Genomic DNA, 19,886 nt, shown 5'->3' on the forward strand with positions numbered 1-19,886 from the left:
GAAGAAGAGGCCTCTGCCCCTGCTTCCAGAGAAGCTACAAGTCTGTCTTCTGCCGTTTATTTAGCTGAGCAGTTAAGATAGATAATATGAAGAATGAAGGCTTGAACAGTAGTCTCATGCTGTAAACATCTGAGTGGTAGCTGCTGGCTTTTCTTTCAGAACAAAATGCATGGTACATACAATCACTTCTCATCTCAAATATGCATCATCAAATGGTCAAAAATCTCTAATTCTAAGTTGCTGTTTGTTGGTTTGGTTTTGTTTTACAGTGTCTATTAGTAGCTTCCAGTGTTAAAAGTTTATTCTGGTAGGGTAGCTTGTCTTTCCACCTCCATCAATAGTCTCTAACAGGAGCAAGTTCTGGTATGAGATTAACAGTTATATTTTTATACAATTTACTGACAAGTATTTTAGGAGTATATATTAAATTGTTCAAGCCATCAATATACTGACGTTCTCTGGAATACCTCAGAAGTTTATATCTGCAGAGGGAGTTGGAAGAAGAAAACATGAGAAAAATTTGCAAGAAACAATTCAGTTGGTGTTAGACATGATACTGTAACAGTCATTTTATTTCAAAATATGCTTTAAATTCTGAAACTACCTCTCAGCCCTTTGAAATTACCAAATTACCTATCTAAGCTCTAAAAGCAAGCCACTTCCATTTTTTTAATACACTTAGATTTTATGTTCACATACACAAGTTAATACTAAGACTAAATAACAAAAAAAGGTATTTAATATGTTTACTCGTATGGTCCCAAACTAAACTGATTTTTAATCAATTTGAGCTATAAAGCTCAATATGGAGCTCAGAAAAGAGCCTTTACTGTTCATCATTATACATTTAAATGTCTGAATTGTTTTTTGTTTCCTTCTTGAGACTACTGCATTTGCAAACATCTAAATTTGAGGTGGTTAAAACAACAGTTCCCCTCCCCCAGATTACTGATACATACATTTTAGTTTCATATCACATATTTACTCGTGTCTACTGTACGTGTCTACTTTCTGCTTTATTCATAATTTTTAAATAAAGATGTTCCCAGAGAGACACCCATTGATAACAGAACTGAGCAATATTTCTAATTATCTGAAAACACATACCATAAACCCTATATTTTGCATTTCTCATTCTAATTTTTGTGTAGCTCATTTACTGCATTCTAGTTGCTATTCCAATCTACTGCAGCCATAACCTACTGACCAGTTAAAGTGTTTTGCATATCTGTAGCAAAGGAAAGGAACCCCTAAAGAAAAAGTTCACATAATGTAAGCAGGAAGTGAGACGACCTGTATCTCAGAAAAGAATTAAATATAATGGAAGAAACCAATCCTTGAGGAGTTTTAAAGTCTTTTTTCACACAGGAGTCGATTCCCCTAGTTGTACTGCTTCCTTTTGCAGAATATACAAACTAACCAACTAATGGAGCCCTGTCAGCACTAATGCCTGAAGTATTAAGAAACAATAACATTCTGCATCAAAGGTTGATGCATATGATGATAATATCTTCTAACACACAAACTCAGTTTCTCTTATGGTTAAATAAGAAATATTTGAACACCAAATATAATGTGTTTATGAAAATACAAAGTTTAGCACTAAAGAGGGAGTAACACTGCTAAGCACAGACTGCTTATTTGTATGTGTGGAAGATTTGCATGTGTGTAAGGAAAAAAAAAAATACATCTTTAGCTCTAGTTTTGAACAGTTCTTGTTTTCTTACCGTCCCAAGAATTGGACTTCACCTCTGTGATGATGAGGAATGGATTTGTACTTCCCTAAATCTCCCTCTGGTCTTGTTACATTGTATCCAGCATAGTGAACCCTGCAGTATAAAACAAACATTTGTATGAAGAGTATTAAAAAGATGTTTTTACAAGTTACAGCAAAAGTGAAAAATATACATCCAAATCTTTTAAAGCTAAGTCTTCGCATTCACTGACATTCTCTCCCTAAAATAAAAACAAAGCAATTAAAAAAGCTGGCAAAACCAATAAAGTATCAAATAACGGTAATTTCTTATTTAGTATATCCTGCTTTGTTAAAGCACAACAGCATAAAAATATGACAATAATAAGGAAAAAGAATAAAAATCTACAAACTCTTCCTTTAAAATATATCTCCTTATATATAAACTCATGCAGACACTTTGTTTCAACAGCTCAACTAGAACGTTACAGTTGTTTACTGCGAGCAGCTGGTAATACAGTGAGTGGTGTTGTCCATTGTCCAATTTGTGACTGTCAATATAGTCACAAATTCACCTCTCTCAGACACTGCTCCTAAGATATGAAAGATACTTAAACTCATGCCTACTTTACACATCTGTGGGATGGTATTTCATAATGCTAGCAGCAAGTCAGACAAAAAAATCAAAAAGCAACGCACAGAAGACTCAGAGTAATGAGAACAGATATGCTTAAAACTGTCATCTGTCATCACACCCATTATTTGTTAGACCTATCTCTTAAAAGCCTGTTAACTGTCGCCAGGCCAATAAAAAAGAACATCATACTTATCCCTTCAAATGGTATGTTCTGATATTTCTAAAGTTAACTCTTTAGAAATGATAGAATTTGTTAATTTAAAACAAATTAAAAAAAAAAAAAAAGAAGGTAACAAACGAGAGAAAACCACCTAATTGCTCTCCGAGGGGTGGATACCACAGAACAGTGAGAAAGACATAACCACTGAACAACTCACCTGTTCCAAAGATCATCATCTTCTCCACCCCACCCCCAAAAGGCATTTGGAAACCCATTGATCTTCTTGAATTGTTCCACTGTCAGGCCACTGACACCACCAAAGAACTCATTGTATGGAAGACTGAAAACAAAAGACAAATTCTGTATTAGCTGAACTTCGATAGGTAGCCCTCTGTTTGAACAATACCTTTCAAAAAAACCCAAGAAACACCCCAAACTAAGGACATGAACAGATGCTGAATGTATTCACTGAGGGAAACTGGTTCACAGATTGCTGTCATTAACTAACATATACAGGAGTTGAATAAAATGTTTGCAGGAGTGTCTGATTTGCATAAAAAGTACTCTTGGACTGTACCTCAAATTAGTATCACCACATGAAACAAAAGTCTATCACATACTTCAGAGAACTAATTTAGACTCAAAACTGTAGTGTAAAGTATGCACTCAAACTACTGTATTTTGACACTATTCAACTGAAAGAAAACTCTAATCAACTGAAAAAAATACAAATCAGTAATGCATCAATTCAGTAATTTTAAGTCATTACTGTATTCTACAGAACTGTTAAAACTTGATAGGAACAGTTTAACAGTACATATTCAACTACAGTGAAATATACACTTATTTAAAAAACAATTTTCCTGTTTTTAGAAGCTAAATTTTTGAATCAAAAGGATCTATAGGCCTTTTTGTCATTAAGCCTACAGTAATTACTAACACATTATTAAGTAATAAGCAGCTGGCCAACACAAACAGCAACTATAGCTATATAACATAACATAGTAAGGCCCAGGCAATGTGATTTCCAGCTCTCAAAAGGCTTTGTCAATCTAAATATATACACATATATTTAAGTATCTATATTTACTTCCACCAATACTGACTTGCATCCTTAACCCAGAAGCTGCTACAGTAAAGTGTGTTCCTCTTTCAGAAACAGCACACAGTTTCAAAATAAAAGTCAAACGCATCTCTCAGGAGATGCTTCCAAATTTGGAACCTTCAAGGAGTTAGGACTATCTACAGAAAGATTTACCATTGCTTAGGACACAATTGCCACACTGAAGGACAAATAACTCCAGAACGCAAGAGGAAAGAAAAAGAAATACGCAATCATGCAATTTTTGATCTCTGTGGAAACACAGGATTCAACCAAATCCTAATTGCTTTTGGGGAAGGGTGTTACTATATAGTCCTTTCAATATTAACTGAAATAACAGGTATTCTAAACACCTCCCCCCCCCAAACACACCCTACCCTCCAAAAATCAACAAAAAAAACACCAACAACCCAAAAGCAACCCACCAACCAAAAATAAAAACAATTGGGGTATGACAGTTTATGCAACTGCTTTTTATTCATACGTATGTGTGTGGTGCGCATGCACTTTTTTGTATATATACAGAAATATATATTTATTTTTATATTTTATAAACATGTATTTATACCTTAGACATTTTATAAATTTCATAAATGTGTGTATAAACATATAAAGTATTTTATAAATACATATAAAGACAGATGAAATCTCATATATTTATGTATTTATACATTTTTAAATACATGTAAAATCTTTAAAGGTTTGACTACTAATCGGCCAACAACCTGAAGTCCAAACACAGAGTCGTGTTCTCAATGCATTGCTTTTGATCTGTCAGGTTGACCAAGTTGGCAAGTTGATCAACTTCACAAATAAAATCTCAGGATGGCAAATACGAACATCCAGCAAGCAGTAAGGTACAGCTTTATGTGAAGTGATTAGAAGAGTGTCATGAGATAAAAGTGTTAAAAAGCAAGTGAAACTTCATTAATGTAAAAAAGCAGAAGAAAAGGAGGTAACAAAACTGCAGGACCCACTACATTCATCAAATTTCAATAGAGACTGAATACAAGATACAAAATGGTCTAGCAGGAAGAAAATCTGTTTAAAAAGCAGTACAAAGCAGAAATAAATTGTACATTTATGAGAAAATTAAGACAGTTTTTCCTATGGTATTTTGCTGTAAATAAACTGCTTATCTTTGTTAACAGTCACCCCAAAGGCTTACGTAGCCCAAAAAGATTTCTAATAAGTAAGGTAAGTTTTCCCCCCCTCGACACACATAGCCATCTTTTTTTTTTTTTTTTTTTTTTTAAAGATCAACCTCACTGCAACAAGTTCAACACTGAAAATTATAAATAATATCTTCAAATTAGCAACATATCAAATGTAGGCACTAAATTTAAATCTTCCTTTTAATAACTAGATATTAATTTATGTAAATAGCATGGTAGGAGGCCGTTTTATTGGTTTCACCTACCATCCCTGCTGCCACAAAATTCATGCACACTTTAAGAGTGTTTCTGGGTCTTTAAGAAACAACATGAATAAAGCTAATTACTTACATGTACATGTATTTGTCAAGCTTTGCTGCAAAATGGCGTGGCATTTCTCCACATCCATAATAATTTCGGTCATTTTCAGGTAAGTGATCCACATCATGAAATATTATGCAGTCCCAGACAGCATCCTTCATAGCCTCTTTGAAGCCAACATTAAAGAGCATTGCACGATTAAAAGGTTGTGTACCTGTCTTCAAACAGAAAACAAAGGAGACATTGTAAGAATCAAAAAGAAAGAGACAAAATTTCAATACTATAAGAAATGCATCCCCTACCACTCAAAAAAAAAAAAAAAAAAAAAAGCATTGACAATGATGTCTGTTATTCCTCTAGCTAATAGCTCTGGTTAACACCAACTACATCAACAGTACTAGCACCTTATAGCACTAGTAACTCTGAAGTATCAAAATGTGAGTGGTTTGGATTAAAACAGGGTGATGTTATGAGTTAAAGAAATACTGACACAAACTAAGAAACATTATTTTGTTTTTGTTAAAAGTCAACTACTGAAAGACTTCTGATGCTGTGAAAATGCCTACAGCTTGGTTACATAATTATAATTAACCTTATATTAGCACTTACTTCCAGTTTCTTAGAAACTTCAATAGATTCAAATAATTTTTATTTCTAGTACAATTTAAATCTCCTCATGTATGTTTTGAGGAAACAAGACAACATAAGACCTTTCGATATAGCAAATGCATCCTACGTGCCTCTTTTTAAATGACAATTTAGAGGAACTTTTGTTTTCCGCAAACTTCTCACTTTGTCACCTGAAAATAGTGCATTACAAAAACCATGAAAAATAAGTCCTGTAATTTGTTTAGGGATCTAGCTATCTACTACAGCCAACAACAGTGCAAATTCCTTAAGCTACCCATCTGAACTACTTCATTCCTTGATTGTGGCTTGCAGAAATTTTTTCTTTTTTAAGCTTTTTTTTTCCCTCCATATCCACTCCTCTCTTTCTGAAGAGACCCCTATCCAAGGTACTAGTTGGTAATTTCATATTATTAATGCCTCCATTATATTTCAAATATATTAACTGGATAGTACACACTTCAATACTATTGTCTTCAACTAGATTTCAGTGAGCATGTGCTGTAAAGTGACCTTCTGTAAATGATTGTTTCCAATTTTTACAGATAAAACCTTTTTTTTTTTCTTCCTTGAAAACTTAGACAATAGATTCAAAGAAGCTGTGTTATCGCTTATAAAATATCAGCCCATATTTAAAGGAAACATATATGTGGCCACTGCTTAAACTGGGGAATGGAGCTGAACTTTCCTTTTTCATTCAAAGGGTTAGAACGGCAGAGTAACAATTTTTAAATTCTGTATTCATCCAAATCTTGACAAGAATATCAAATCCCCTTTAGGTAAATAATCATGAAGGGTGACTTTTCAAGTAAATGCTGTTACCTGTTCAACAACATAGAAGGCAAATTCCAGCCGCTGCTTCTGCAACATAGGTATCAGGTGACGGAAAAAAATTGGAAGATGCTCATGGCGATTCCGAAAAGGAATAAGGATCGCCACCTTCAAAAAATTATATATATTAAGCTATTATATTAGCATTTTTAAATTTTAATGTTTCAATACAGATCAAATCTCCCATGGATTGTATAGGCTTTTCAACTTTTAAATTTAAATTGGCTCAGCGTGTTAACACTCTCATTCCTGCTAGGAAAGTGTGTTGCAAATTTGCTCAAAATATTAAAAAAGAGAAAAAATCTGAGTAAAATATAAGTAAGATTTTCCTTTTATGTTTACTTGCTTCTAATTTTACTTTAAGCAACACACATAGAGGACAAGTTTGCAGACATGTGACAAAATGTTTATTAACAACAGTTAATGAACCTTTAGAAGCTTTTGACAATCCATTTCAAGTTTTTCTTCAAGCTTTAGTCTCTTCTTGAGCACAGATATCATAATACATATACTATAACATACTACATATTATATAAAATATATAGCAGTAAAAGACTGAGTGCTTGCAATGGTAAACTATTCTTTTACACCAACAGGAGAAAAAAAAAAAAAAAAAAAAAAAGCAGAAAAGCAGCATCTCACCTTCCACCGTGGCTTACAGTCTTTTGGTTTCCAGTGTCCTCCTGGTTTAATGTCTAAGTCTTTCGAAAACAGTTGCTGAATTTCATCAAAACTAATTTCACTCATATTGACATCGATAAGGCCTCCTAAATTGATGAAAAGAATTTTATTTATTAATTTCAATTAAGACAACAGATCTAACACTACAAGGTATATCATAGGCGAATAGCATCAGAAATTTGTATTTACAGTACCTACAAGTAAAAAAAACAATTTATACTAGCCTTTTAATATTCAGTTTTTTCAGAATTAATTTCAGCATTTCCCAATATAAACATCCCTTCAATAAATCCTATGAGCAAAATACTCCTTTCAGGGGACACAGAACAAGCAAAGTAATTTGAATTTTGTGTCTATTCCAGAAAATTAGTCATCTTTCATTTCAAGTGCCACTGGTAACAATCCCACATCACCTCTACTACTGAACTGATACTCAAATTCTGGGTGTCTTCCTACCTGCACTTCCACAAAAAAAGAAAACGCATCATCACTACACTCAACAAGATTCCTTAATTTACATCCTAGATAATACACACATTTCATGTACAGCCTTCATCCAATAATTCACCACTGCCTGCAACAAATCAATTTATAGCAAGCAGCTGGATTTGAGCATACCACCGATAAAATTAATTAGCCTAATGGGAAAAGCATTGGCAAATGGCTACTGATTAGAGTGGAATTCAGCAAGATATTGAATAAAGACCACAATATGGTAGCAAAAAAATCAGGTTAGTACTTTTTATGAGAAAATATTTATACTTAGTTGATAGCTAAAAACTTGCCTGTCCTAAGCTTATGCATGTGTCTAAATTTCAAAACTGGAGATGATTCATAGTAAATACTCTACCCTCAAAAACAGAAGTAGGAGTCAAGAAAATTTGAGAAGGAAAGTGTAACACTTTAACCAGAAGCTCAAGTTGTTCTTCAGCAATTACTATACTAGATCATCAAATAAAAATCTTGCAATAACTATCTGACACACCATAAAATATTCTACTTTTTTTGTCTAAAAATTTAAGTCTTTTGGTGAGGGTTGGAATTTTAAAGTAAATGAAAAAAATCACTCCCATTTTCTCCCCCGGGCCCGTACACAAAAGATCATATTTGTGTCAAAAAGATTGCTTCATGTTGTAACACTGAATTGACTAGCTATTGAAATCTTTTGGAAAGATTGAAATTTTTGGAGCATGCTGGGAGTAACTACTGCTTTCAGAAGAAAGAAGAAGATACTGCAAGAGCTATTTTAGTTTTGGATACAATTAAATGTAGAACTACTTGTAAATGTAGAAGGTAACTTTAAAAAAAGGAAAATTATGGGAAAAAAGGATGAGGAACAGCATCATACAGAGATCTTCTAAGAGCAAATTTAAAAAAAACTCACATTTACTTATTTATTTTAAAAGAGAAACCTGGCAGTTGCTGAAAAAAAGACTCTATAAATATACACTAGAACAAGCTAATCCTGCAGAGCTTTTAAAAAAATAAATAAATAAAAAAATAAGTGACGTTAGATGATCATTATGGTTGTATCTGAAATTCTTCAATAACCAGAAAACAAAACCTTATAAAAAGTACAAACAGGCAATCATCAAAGGACCAGTATATGTATAAACATCTCTAAATTAAATTAAAAAAAAATAATCACTAAATCAATTTCAACTACCAAGAGACAGAGAAGCAACAAGAACCTTTTAGTTTATTCATAGAATCTAATAGGAAAATAAAGATAAATAAAGGTCAATGACTACACCAGAAAAGGAAGCAAACAACACATGACGCAAGAGACTTGGATGCTTTAGTCTTCTGATAAAAGTTTAGATGTGATCAAATGCTTACAGAGTTTAAACAACAAAAAAATAAATTAAAAAAAAAAAAAGGAGGAATGGTAAAACAGCATTTATGTAAGGCAGGTGCCTTAAGGCGGGGGGGGGGGGAGGGGGGGGGGGAATACTAGGAAAAGCTTAACTATTAATGGATCACTGTCCATCAACTATTGATGGAATACTAAAATATACTACTTCTGGAGACAGTAGAGCTTCCTCCACTGATGACTTTTTTTTTCTTGTTTAAATACAAAATATATTTTTCTAATATCTATTTTAAATGGTTTAGGTATTTTCAACACCAGCGTATTGTGGTGATCAAACTAGAAGATCTGGATATTTCTTATAGCTCATTAAGTACCAGTTCAGACAAACCATGAAGTGACTTGGGTAGACTGCTAAAAAATTCTTAACACAAGGGCTTTATTTGATATCACTAAAAAAATGGATCTGCTTTCCATTTACCTCTCAAGTCATATTAAAATTATGCTGATTAAATACTCTTTTGTACTGCTTTCTATCTTGAAGTAGATGTGTCTTGCTTGTGAATTAGCACAGCAGCGTTCAACCAGTGGGTTATAACTTGAAAGACTGAATCACAAATAAAAGGCACTAGTTGGTCCTATTTTAAGAACATGTGTAGTTGGGACAAAACATGATTTACCACACTCCTTCCACAATACAAATTTGGCAAGCTGAGATAAAGAAGAGTAGTCGACTTCTATAATAACCTTAGACTTCAGCAGGTCAAAATACATGATTCAAGAAGCTTCTTTCCTTTGGTATCTCAGGACAACCTACAACATTTCATTGCATAAAATAATCCTTAGAGAAGTTTAATTTAAATAAAATACAGAGATGGTTATTAAAAAGGTATAGATGAAAACCAAAGGGCAAGACATACATCTCTTTGCTGAACAGTAATTTGTCCAGTGAACTACTTTTTATTAAAATCATGATTTCTCTATTAAATTCGGCAGGACAGAGTAAGTACAAAGAGACTACTAACAAAAAAGATGGAAAAGACAGCAGCAATAAAGAGACCTACAGAGAAATTCTGGTAGAATGACATATAGCCAATGAGGCTGACAGCAAGAATAGCCGAGTACAATGCATCCCTACTCTGGCAATTCTAAGTACCTGTCAGTGCAAACAAACCTGCATCAATGATTTAAGGTAACGTGCTATATGTAGGCTGACCTACTAAAGTACCTTAGTACCTTCTAACTAGCCTCATCCCCCCACTCCTGGACAGCAGACTAACAAGTAGAACAGGTAGCAGAAGCCAATACAGTTTTGAAGTAATCTAGCAGAATTCAACTGCCACATCCCTTGAAAGTTACATTAAAAATACTAATTTATATGCATTTTTCAATCAGCATAATAATCATTCTTGTTTCTCTGGTTATCCAGAGGCGACATTTTCCGAACTTTTTGTGTCCCAAAGTAGCTAAATTATTTACTATTAGAATAATTTAGTTTTATTTGTTGACATGTGCAATATTACAGAAAAGAACATCCACATGATTTTGAAAGTCAAACCCTATTTCTAGAGGGAAAGAGATTGAAATAAGGATATAATCACACCGTGGCTAATTGCTACTTGGCTTAAGACAGTTTTCTACATTATTTAAGTTCATAAGGGATGGCAACTGATTTATATTTCTGGCTATATGTCCGTATTTTTACAATATAAGAGATACAAGTTTAGAATTTGGAGTCATTGAAAAGAAATACAGATAACAAGCACTGTTACTGTACTCTTCACTGGATAAACTTCTCTGTTAAGATTTAAAAAGAAGTTATAATAGATTAGCCTAATAAATTCCACTATTTTTCTTTGAAGAAAAAGTGATCAGCAACTCAGTTTGGCTGTCAGCAACTTTGTTGGGTTTGATATGGATCTGAACTGCTATATTAAATACTTAATCACTTGCTCATGCTGAATAACAGCCCACAGCTTAAGTCAGGTGTTAACCTAAAAGACAAGAGATTAGAATTCTCAGAGGTGTCACAAATGTCTTCAGAAACTATTTTGAATTTTCTCTTTCACAAATCAGTAGTTTACTAACACATTAGCATAATAGATACTTCCAGATACTGATGAACAGTCACTGCTAGTAACATATTTAACACTTATTTACAGACAGTTGTTGATTATTCTTCTCTAGTTGGTACATTCTGACACCAAATGAGACATTGCAATTTAACTAATTAGTTTTGAGAGCTATACTAATGCTACTATTTAGTTCTTCACTCAAAAATATTGTCTGTCTACAAAACATATACTAAAAAAGAAGTCATTCCATGGATTACTGACTCCAGTTATGATTTCTTCCAAATGCAGAGCACAAAAAAAAAAAAAAAAAATAAATTTAGACTTAATCATCCCTTGCTTCCTACAGAAACTCTGGTAGTGTAACAATTCCTAACATAGAGAGAAAAGCAGAAAATTCAACAGTGGTTTCTAAGAAGGAACTGTTTTAGCCAAGGGACTGCAATTTTATAAAGGTTAAATATAAGAACTATCACTAATAGCAATCAGTCAGTGGTGAAGGTCAAGGTAAAGCAGTCACCACCAGAACTGATTTGCCTCTTTTCTTTTGATGTTCAAAACTGGTCCTAACACTTCTTGGTCTTTAAGGATTGCTTTCTCTATAAGCCAGAGGAGAGCAAACAATGCCCAGAATTTTGTCTGAATCTGAAAAATGGCAAGTCAGCAGGAAAGGGCAATTCACATGAAAGTCTACGGCTCTTAACAAGAATTTTTAAGACTATTCCTAAAACTGTACTTTGTCTACAGAAAGACTATAAAAAAGTGATGCCAACAGCCTTTAAGTCACATTATTAAATCAGGTTAAGGACACTGATTTAACATCAAGGAACTCTTCCGATCTCAGTTTGTGTAACTGCTTTAATAGTGCAATACCTGCTTATAAGACTTTCTACATACACTGGGATATTGCTACTTAGGACAGCTATGATATTACAGGTTTTATAAAATAAAAAAACAGCATATCAAAACAGCAACAGTGCCAAAGTACTCAACTCAGTTTCTTATTTCTGCATGATACTCCCCTGCAACTAAACGCTTTCAAACAAAATAATTAGAAGTTTAGATTCTAAGCTTAAAGCCAAATAAAGTTAGGGTTACCAAATCAAGTTCTACTTAATAGCTTGGGATCTTAAACATCTGGGCTTGAAAGCTTAATTTTAAAAGTTCCTGAGGTCACAAACTTTTACTTGTTATGTAAGTATTATTTCCTCATTATGACAGGGCTTTAGCACCTTCTTACCTCCATCAATTCTCACTGCACTACACCATCGTACTCAGAATCACAGAATAGTCAGGGTTGGAAGGGACCTCTGGAGATCATCTAGTCCAACCCCCTTGCCAGAGCAGGGTCACCTACAGCAGGTTGCACAGGACAGCGTCCAGGCGGGTTTTGAACGTCTCCAGAGTGGGAGACTCCACAACCTCTCTGGGCAGCCTGTGCCAGTGCTCCACTACCCTCAAAGTGAAGAAGTTCCTCCTCATGTTAAGATGGAACTTCCTATGTTCAAGCTTGAGCCCATTACCCCTCGTCCTATCAATGGGCACCACTGAAAAAAGACTCCTCCCATCCCTCTGGCATCCTCCCTTTAAGTATTTGAAAGCATTAATAAGATCCCCCCTCATTCTTCTTTTCTCTAGACTAAAGAGACCCAAGTTCCTCAGCCTTTCCTCATATGAAAGATGTTCTAATCCCCTAATCATCTTCGTAGCCCTTTGCTGGACCCTCTCCAGCAGATCTGTCTTTCTTGAACTGGGGAGCCCAGAACTGGATGCAGTACTCCAGATGCGGCCTCACCAGGGCAGAGTAGAGGGGGAGGATGGCCTCCCTCGACCTGCTGGCCACACTCTTCTTGATGCACCCCAGGATGCCATTGGCCCTCTTGGCTGCCAGGGCACATTTGTGGCTCATGGTCATCCTGTTGTCCACCAGGACTCCCAGGTCCCTTTCCACAGAGCTGCTCTCCAGGAGGTCAGTCCCCAACCTGTACTGATGTGTGGGGTTATTCCTCCCCAGATGCAGTACCCTACATTTACCCTTGTTGAATTTCATAAGGTTCCTCCCTGCCCAACTCTCCAGCCTGTCCAGGTCACACTGTAAAGCAGCACAGCCTTCTGGCGTGTCAGCCACTCCTCCCAGTTTAGTGTCATCAGCAAACTTGCTGATGGTACACTCTATCCCTTCATCCAGATCATCGATGAATATATTGAACAGGACTGGACCCAGTACTGACCCTTGAGGGACACCACTTGTTACTGACCTCCAACTAGACTCTGCACCACTACCCACAACCCTCTGAGCTCTATCTGTCAGCCAGTTCTCAATCCACCCCACTGTCCATTCATCTAGCCCGCACTTCCTAAGCTTGCATGTGAGGATGATGTGGGAGACAGCGTCGAAAGCCATCCACTGCCCTCCCCTCATCCACCCATCTAGTCACTTCATCATAGAATGCTATCAGATTAGTCAGACACTACTTCCCCTTAGTGAATCCATGTTGACTACTTCTGATAACCTTCTTTTCATCCAGGTGCTTTGAGATGATACCCAGCACAAGCTGTTTCATCATCTTTCCAGGGATGGAGGTGAGGCTGACCGGCCTGTAGTTTCCCGGGTCATCCTTCTTGCCCTTTTTGAAGACTGGAGTGACATTAGCTATCCTCCAGTCCTCAGGCACCTCACCTGTCCTCCAGGACCTTTCAAAGATGATGGAGAGTGGCCCAGCAATGACTTCCCCCAGCTCCCTCAGCACTCGAGGGTGCATCCCATCAGGCCCCATGGATTTGTGGATATCCAGTTTATCTAACTGAGCTCTAACTTGCTCCTCGTCAACCAAAGGAAAGTCTTGCTCCCTCCAGACTTTCTCTGTTACCTGCAAAGTCTGGGTTTCCAAAGTCTGGGTTTCCCTGAGGACTGGCCCGAACAGTGAAGACAGAAGCGAAGAATGCATTTAGCAACTCCGCCTTCTCTGCATCATCTGTCACCACGGCACATGTCTCGTTCAACAGTGGGCCCACATTTTCCCTAGTTTTCCTTTTGTCTCCTATATACTTAAAGAAACCCTTCCTGTTGGCCTTGACATCCCTCGCCAGGTTCAAGCCAAGGCAGCCTTGGAATTTCCTTGTTTCCTCCCTGCATACCCTGACAGCATTCTTGTATTCCTCCCAAGCAGTCAGCCCCTTCTTCCACCTATTGTAAACTCCCTTCTTCCACCTGAGCTTTTTCAGAAGGTCCCTGCTTAGCCATGCAGGTCTCCTTCTTCCCTTGCCTGATTTCTTTCTCTTTGGGATGCACTGATCCTGAGCTTGGAGGAAGTGACGCTTAAATAGCGGCCAGCTCTCTTGAGCCCCCTTACCCTCTAGAGCCCTCTCCCATGGGATTTCTCCAAGCAACTCCTTGAAACGATCAAAGTTAGCCCTCCTGAAGTTTAAGGTTTCAACTCTACTTGTCATTTTGTCTATACTACACTTAATCCTGAATTCTATCTTCTCATGATCACTGCAGCCCAGTCTGCCCCCAACCTTTACATCCTCCACCAGTCCCTCTGTGTTGGTTAATACTAGGTCCAGTAAAGCACCTTTCCTTGTAGGCTCCTCCACCACCTGAGTCAAAAAGTTGTCATCAATGCACTGGAGGAACCTCCTGGACTGTACATGCCTAGCTGTGTGGCCTTCCCAGCAGATATCAGGGTAGTTGAAGTCCCCCATGAGAATCAAGGCCTGTGATTGCGAGGCGATTTTCACCTGTCTGTAGAAGGCCTCATCAACTACCCCATCCTGATCAGGTGGCCTGTAATGGACACTCACAACAGTGTCTCTCATATTACCCTGGCCCTTGATCCTTACCCACAAGCTCTCAACTTGCTCTTCATCCGCTCCCAGGGAGAGCTCAATACATTCCAGTTGCTCTCTCACATAAAGAGCAACTCTACTGCCTCACCTCGCCAGCTTATCTTTCCTAAAGAGAACATAGCCCACCATGACAGTGTTCCAGTCATGTGAGCCATCCCACCACATCTCAGTAACTGCAATGAGATCATGGTCCTGTGACCGCACACAGATCTCTAACTCCTCCTGTTTATTCCCCATGTTACACGCGTTGGTGTACAGGCATTTCAGAAAAGCCAATGAGTGTGTAGTTTTTGCCCTTGAAGAGTGGTGGGCCTTCTGATTCTCAAAAGTACTAGCTCAGTTTTCTATGCATTGAAGTAACTGTGACTAGCTGATGAAGATTTGAGAATTAGTTTTGACTCATGAAATTTTGTATTACGAATATGCTGACCTCCTGGAAAGCAGCTCTGTGGAAAGGGACCTGGGAGACCTGGTGGGCAACAGGATGACCATGAGCCAGCAATGAGCCCTGATGGCCAGAAAGGCCAATGGCATCCTGGGGCGCATCAAGAAGAGTGTGGCCAGCAGGTTCTCCCCCTCTACTCTGATCTGTTCAGGCCGCAGCTGGGTATTGTGTGCAGTTCTGGGCTCCCCGGTTCAAGAAGGACAGGGAACTGCTGGAGAGGGTCCAGCAAAGGGCTATGAAGATGATCAGGGGATTGGAGCATCTTTCTTATGAGGAAAGGCTGAGGGACTCAGGTCTTTTTAGTCTAGAGAAAAGAAGACTGAGGGGGGATCTTATTAATGCTTGTAAATATTTAAAGGGAGGGTGCCAGAGGGATGGGAGGAGTCTTTTTTCAGTGGTGCCCAGTGATAGGACAAGAGGTAACGGACACAAGCTTGAACATAGGAAATTCCCTCTCAACATAAGGAAAAGCTTCTTTACTTTGAAGGTGGCAGAGCACTGGGACAGGCTACCCAGAGAGGTGGTGGAGTCTCCAACTCTAGAGACATTCAAGACCCACCCAGGCGCCATCCTGTGCAACCTGCTGTAGGTGACCCTGCTCTGGCAGGGGGGTTGGACTAGATGATCTCCAGAGGTCCCTTCCAATCTGGACCATTCCGTGATTCTGTGCATACCATTTCCAAAAAGGATTTTTTTAACTATCCTTCAAAATACACAACTCTGAATGGATACTTTATATAAAGTTGGAATATTCCTCCATATTAATAAAAACATTTAATATTTAATTTGTAAAAAGTAAAATATTTATAAATAAAATTTAAAACATAGTAGGTGATTAGTAAAGAGGCCAAAAGTTTTAATAACACAATGGTTACAGGCAAAATTCTGCTAAGCATTACTGTCTATTCATATGTTTTATTCACTATTTTTTGCTATATATTTGGACTCCTTACAATTATATTTTACATTAAAATAATTGTATTTTGGTTTAAGTACAATCCAATTTACTAGATAAACATTGAGGTCAGTTTAAAACTTACTCATATAAGGCAGCTTCTCTGGACAAGCCTGGTAAGGAGAGTACGTGAAGTTTTCTGGAAGATACATTGTTGTTTGAGCAACACAGTCACTAGAATTGTTTCCTTCAGGATAATCTTAAAAAGAGGAATTGATTTTCGTAAAAACCTATGTTATCCACTGAATTTGTAACAAATCATCATGCAGGTGAGAGCATTAACGTTGTAAGTAACACATTTTTAGCAGCATGATTAAAAAAAAAGCCAAAACATTTTACTGCACTAAAGGAACAGTAATTAAATTAAGATATATTTGCTACAGCTATGACAAATATTTCCAGCTGAAGTAAACTGATAAAGAGTGACTATTTGGCCTTCACTCCAGTTACAGAGGAGGACTTGAGTCTAGGTTTTCATAATTAAGCTATTTCATTAAGGTTTGGTATGTTTGTTGTTTATTTTTTTTTCATAAAGCTCTCTTAAAAATGAAATTAAATCAGAAATACTCTTACCTGTGCCGTTCAGTGTAGTATTTTTGTTAGTGTACAATCTGATCATGTGTCCTATTGTTTTTACATTTTCTCTCAACATTATACCACGAGCTTGCACCATAAAGAGATATGTGTTTGCTGATAAAACAAAAAGCAATTTTGAATTTTAATTAAAATAAGGTATTTCCAAATTACTCTAACAAGCATTAGTAATGCGTTCAATATTTGTTACTACGTCTGAAACAATAGTTAGTGAACATTAATCCTTTGAGGTAAAGGCTCACAAAGAGTAAAACCTACACAGCAACAAAACACAAGAATAAAACGGATTTATATCCACAGGTCTATATAAAAAACCCAAAATTATAAAATGTCAATACACACTTTATATGACACTTTCATTTCTCTTTAACTTTCAAAGAGCATCTGACAGTGAATTTACCAATAAAAAGGTTCTGATATGTAGATATATTCCTCATATGCATTTACATATACATCATAGAAATACAGGACAAAAAATGTCTAGAAAATCTTTTAGTCCCATAGAACAGTCCACCTTTTACCTCATTAGTTAATACAACTTTCAGTCAAAATGTATTGCATTCATTCACCCCCAACAGCTGTTTCATAATACAACTGCTACAAATCACTGCCAATCTCAAAGTATTAATGTTTGATAATTATATGTGAAATATTTATTATAGGCATCAAGGGTGTGTAAATCAACATTCTGAGTAATTAAGCAACTCGCTAATAACAACAGCAGGAAATATTACTCTGTCTCAGCCTTATACTCAACGTCCCAAATCTGATCTCAATACAATTCTTTGTCCTAAACAGAAGAGAGTGAGTTGGAAAAGAAGCTGCATTTATGTCTGAGTAAGCAAATGTCTATCCAAGACTTGCAGACCTCAAAAAAAACAATGTAAAAGGAAGGACAAATCCCCTTTGCAAAACAGTTTTTACTCTGGGTAGCAACAAGGATCAAAGGGATCATCTGTCACTTCACCTATGTTAAGCACCCATTTGCCTGGCAGATATTTGGCTCACTGTAACTAGCAACCACCCTAATCCAGAAATGCCCTGAGACTTTGCAGGAAAGAACTAAACATAACAGAAAAACTACAGATTAATCTTAATCTGTCCTAAAGAGATTAAAGAAAGTTAGAAAATTATCCCAGGAACTCCACTTCATCAGATGATCCAGCACCAGGGGCATGACACAAATAACTCCAGATCAGTTGATATCTTCTTACATCCCAACACAAAGAGACTACAGAGAACTGTTTATAAAGGACTGGGGTATTTCCAGAGGAAAATACAGTGACTAATTCCACCACATTAGCAAACAATACGACAGACACCCACAGAGATACAAATACCAACATAATTTTTTAAGGAATATTATTTGCAAATGCTACAATAATATTTTTGCTTTTAAAAGAATGAATGGGGGTGGCCTCCTGGCTTTCAAAGAACTCCTTATTAAAACAAGAACTATTATCACTTAAAAGACAGACTATGAATATGTCAGGTGCTATACATGGCGCGTAATTCTCACTCTTGGCCAGCGTGACTAGCTGTCAAAAATTAGAACAAACACACCAGACCTTTATGAGACACAAAGCTAGAAAAGACATCTCTTTCAAAATCAGACATCATGAAAAGACAATTAAAAAAAAAAACAACCAGGAAAAGTCTGCTGCCACCTTGGCCGAAGTATTCAAGAGCTGCTTTTGCTAACAGGAAGATCCAGCCCTGCCATGTTTTCATCCAGCTATTCTTGTAGTCTACCCCAACCCAACACCTCCTCTTCCTGGCTGATCTGCCTCTCAACTCACCGTACAGTTCTACCCAAATACATAAACACAATGAAGTATCTTCCTTTCTGTGCACTCTTTGTCTCGGCTACCTGGCTCTCCAGCACAATTATAGTTACAAGTACAGACCTGACCAGTTTATTCCACTGTCATCCAACAGCTGCTTAGGCAGTAGCAGATGCTTGAGTAGCCAATTAATTACTTCAGAAGCTAAAAACGTAATGCAAAAGCTAAATATACTAATTTAGTCATAAAAATCCCTCATCTACTGGTGCAGGTTTGTGGGCAGAGACCTGTGAAAAAGAGCATAGTTCACATGTCACATCAACCAGCAGCAACAGCAACAAATCATTCGAGATAAACCACAATAACCAGAAGCGTAACAGAGAAATACATCTCTCCTGCTAGTGTGGTGAGGGAAAATGACTGAAAGCAGAATACCGAGGGCTGGAGTTTGATGACTTCCACAGCAATCCTTTTTTCAGCTGTCACTGGTACTTTTAATACCCGTCATCCTCCTGAGCTTGGCATGGGTTTCCACAAGCCTTATCTATGCTGTTATGAATATGACCCCTAACATGCTGGGGTGCCCCTCAAGTGCCTGTATACTGATGCACACAGTATGTGGGATAAACATGATGACTTAAGATATACATGTGCAGTTCCAGGGCTACAATCTTATTGGGATGGATCCCATCACCAGGGAATTTCAAGGGAGGGATACAGGCTGCTTAGGGAGGACAGGAAGGGAAGACAAAGAGGAGGACTTATCCTTCACGTGAGAGAGCAGCTGTAGCTCAGGGAGCTCTGCCTGGGGATGGAAGAGGGGCCAACCGGTAGCTTATGGGTTAGGATTAAAGGTGACACTATAGTGGGTGCCTGCTATAGTCCACCTGACCAGGAAGAACAAGTGGATCATGCCCTCTACAGACAGATATGAAAACATTCTCACATTCACAGGCCCTGGTCCTCATGGAGGGCTTCAACCACGCCAGTGTCTGTTGGAAGGACAACACAGACAGATAAAACCAGGCCAGGAGGTCCCTGGAGTGCATTGACAGTAACTTTCTGACAAAAGTGGTAGAGAAGCCAATGAGAGGAGGTGCTCTGCTGGACCTCATACTCACTAGAAGGAGGGGCTTTTCAGCGGTGTGAAGGTCCAAGGCAGCTTTGGCTG

General features: G+C 37.3%; 1 protein-coding gene across 1 annotated transcript in view; it reads right to left on the reverse strand.

Annotated features, from left to right (window-relative positions):
- Nucleotides 1-334: 334 nt before the first annotated feature.
- The window catches only part of B4GALT6 (beta-1,4-galactosyltransferase 6), a gene marked incomplete at both ends in the record, with an annotated part of 30,085 nt that continues 10,533 nt past the window's right edge, over nt 335-19,886 (reverse strand). The window contains 8 exons of the mRNA XM_082479447.1: nt 335-482; nt 1,728-1,829; nt 2,708-2,830; nt 5,098-5,285; nt 6,517-6,633; nt 7,168-7,292; nt 16,423-16,536; nt 16,911-17,027. Of these exons, the coding sequence (XP_082335573.1) occupies nt 335-482; nt 1,728-1,829; nt 2,708-2,830; nt 5,098-5,285; nt 6,517-6,633; nt 7,168-7,292; nt 16,423-16,536; nt 16,911-17,027 (1,034 nt within the window). The remainder of the gene's footprint in view (nt 483-1,727; nt 1,830-2,707; nt 2,831-5,097; nt 5,286-6,516; nt 6,634-7,167; nt 7,293-16,422; nt 16,537-16,910; nt 17,028-19,886) is intronic.

Source organism: Vanellus vanellus (assembly GCF_965231255.1).
Source record: "Vanellus vanellus genome assembly, chromosome: 2".
Lineage (NCBI taxonomy): Eukaryota > Metazoa > Chordata > Aves > Charadriiformes > Charadriidae > Vanellus > Vanellus vanellus.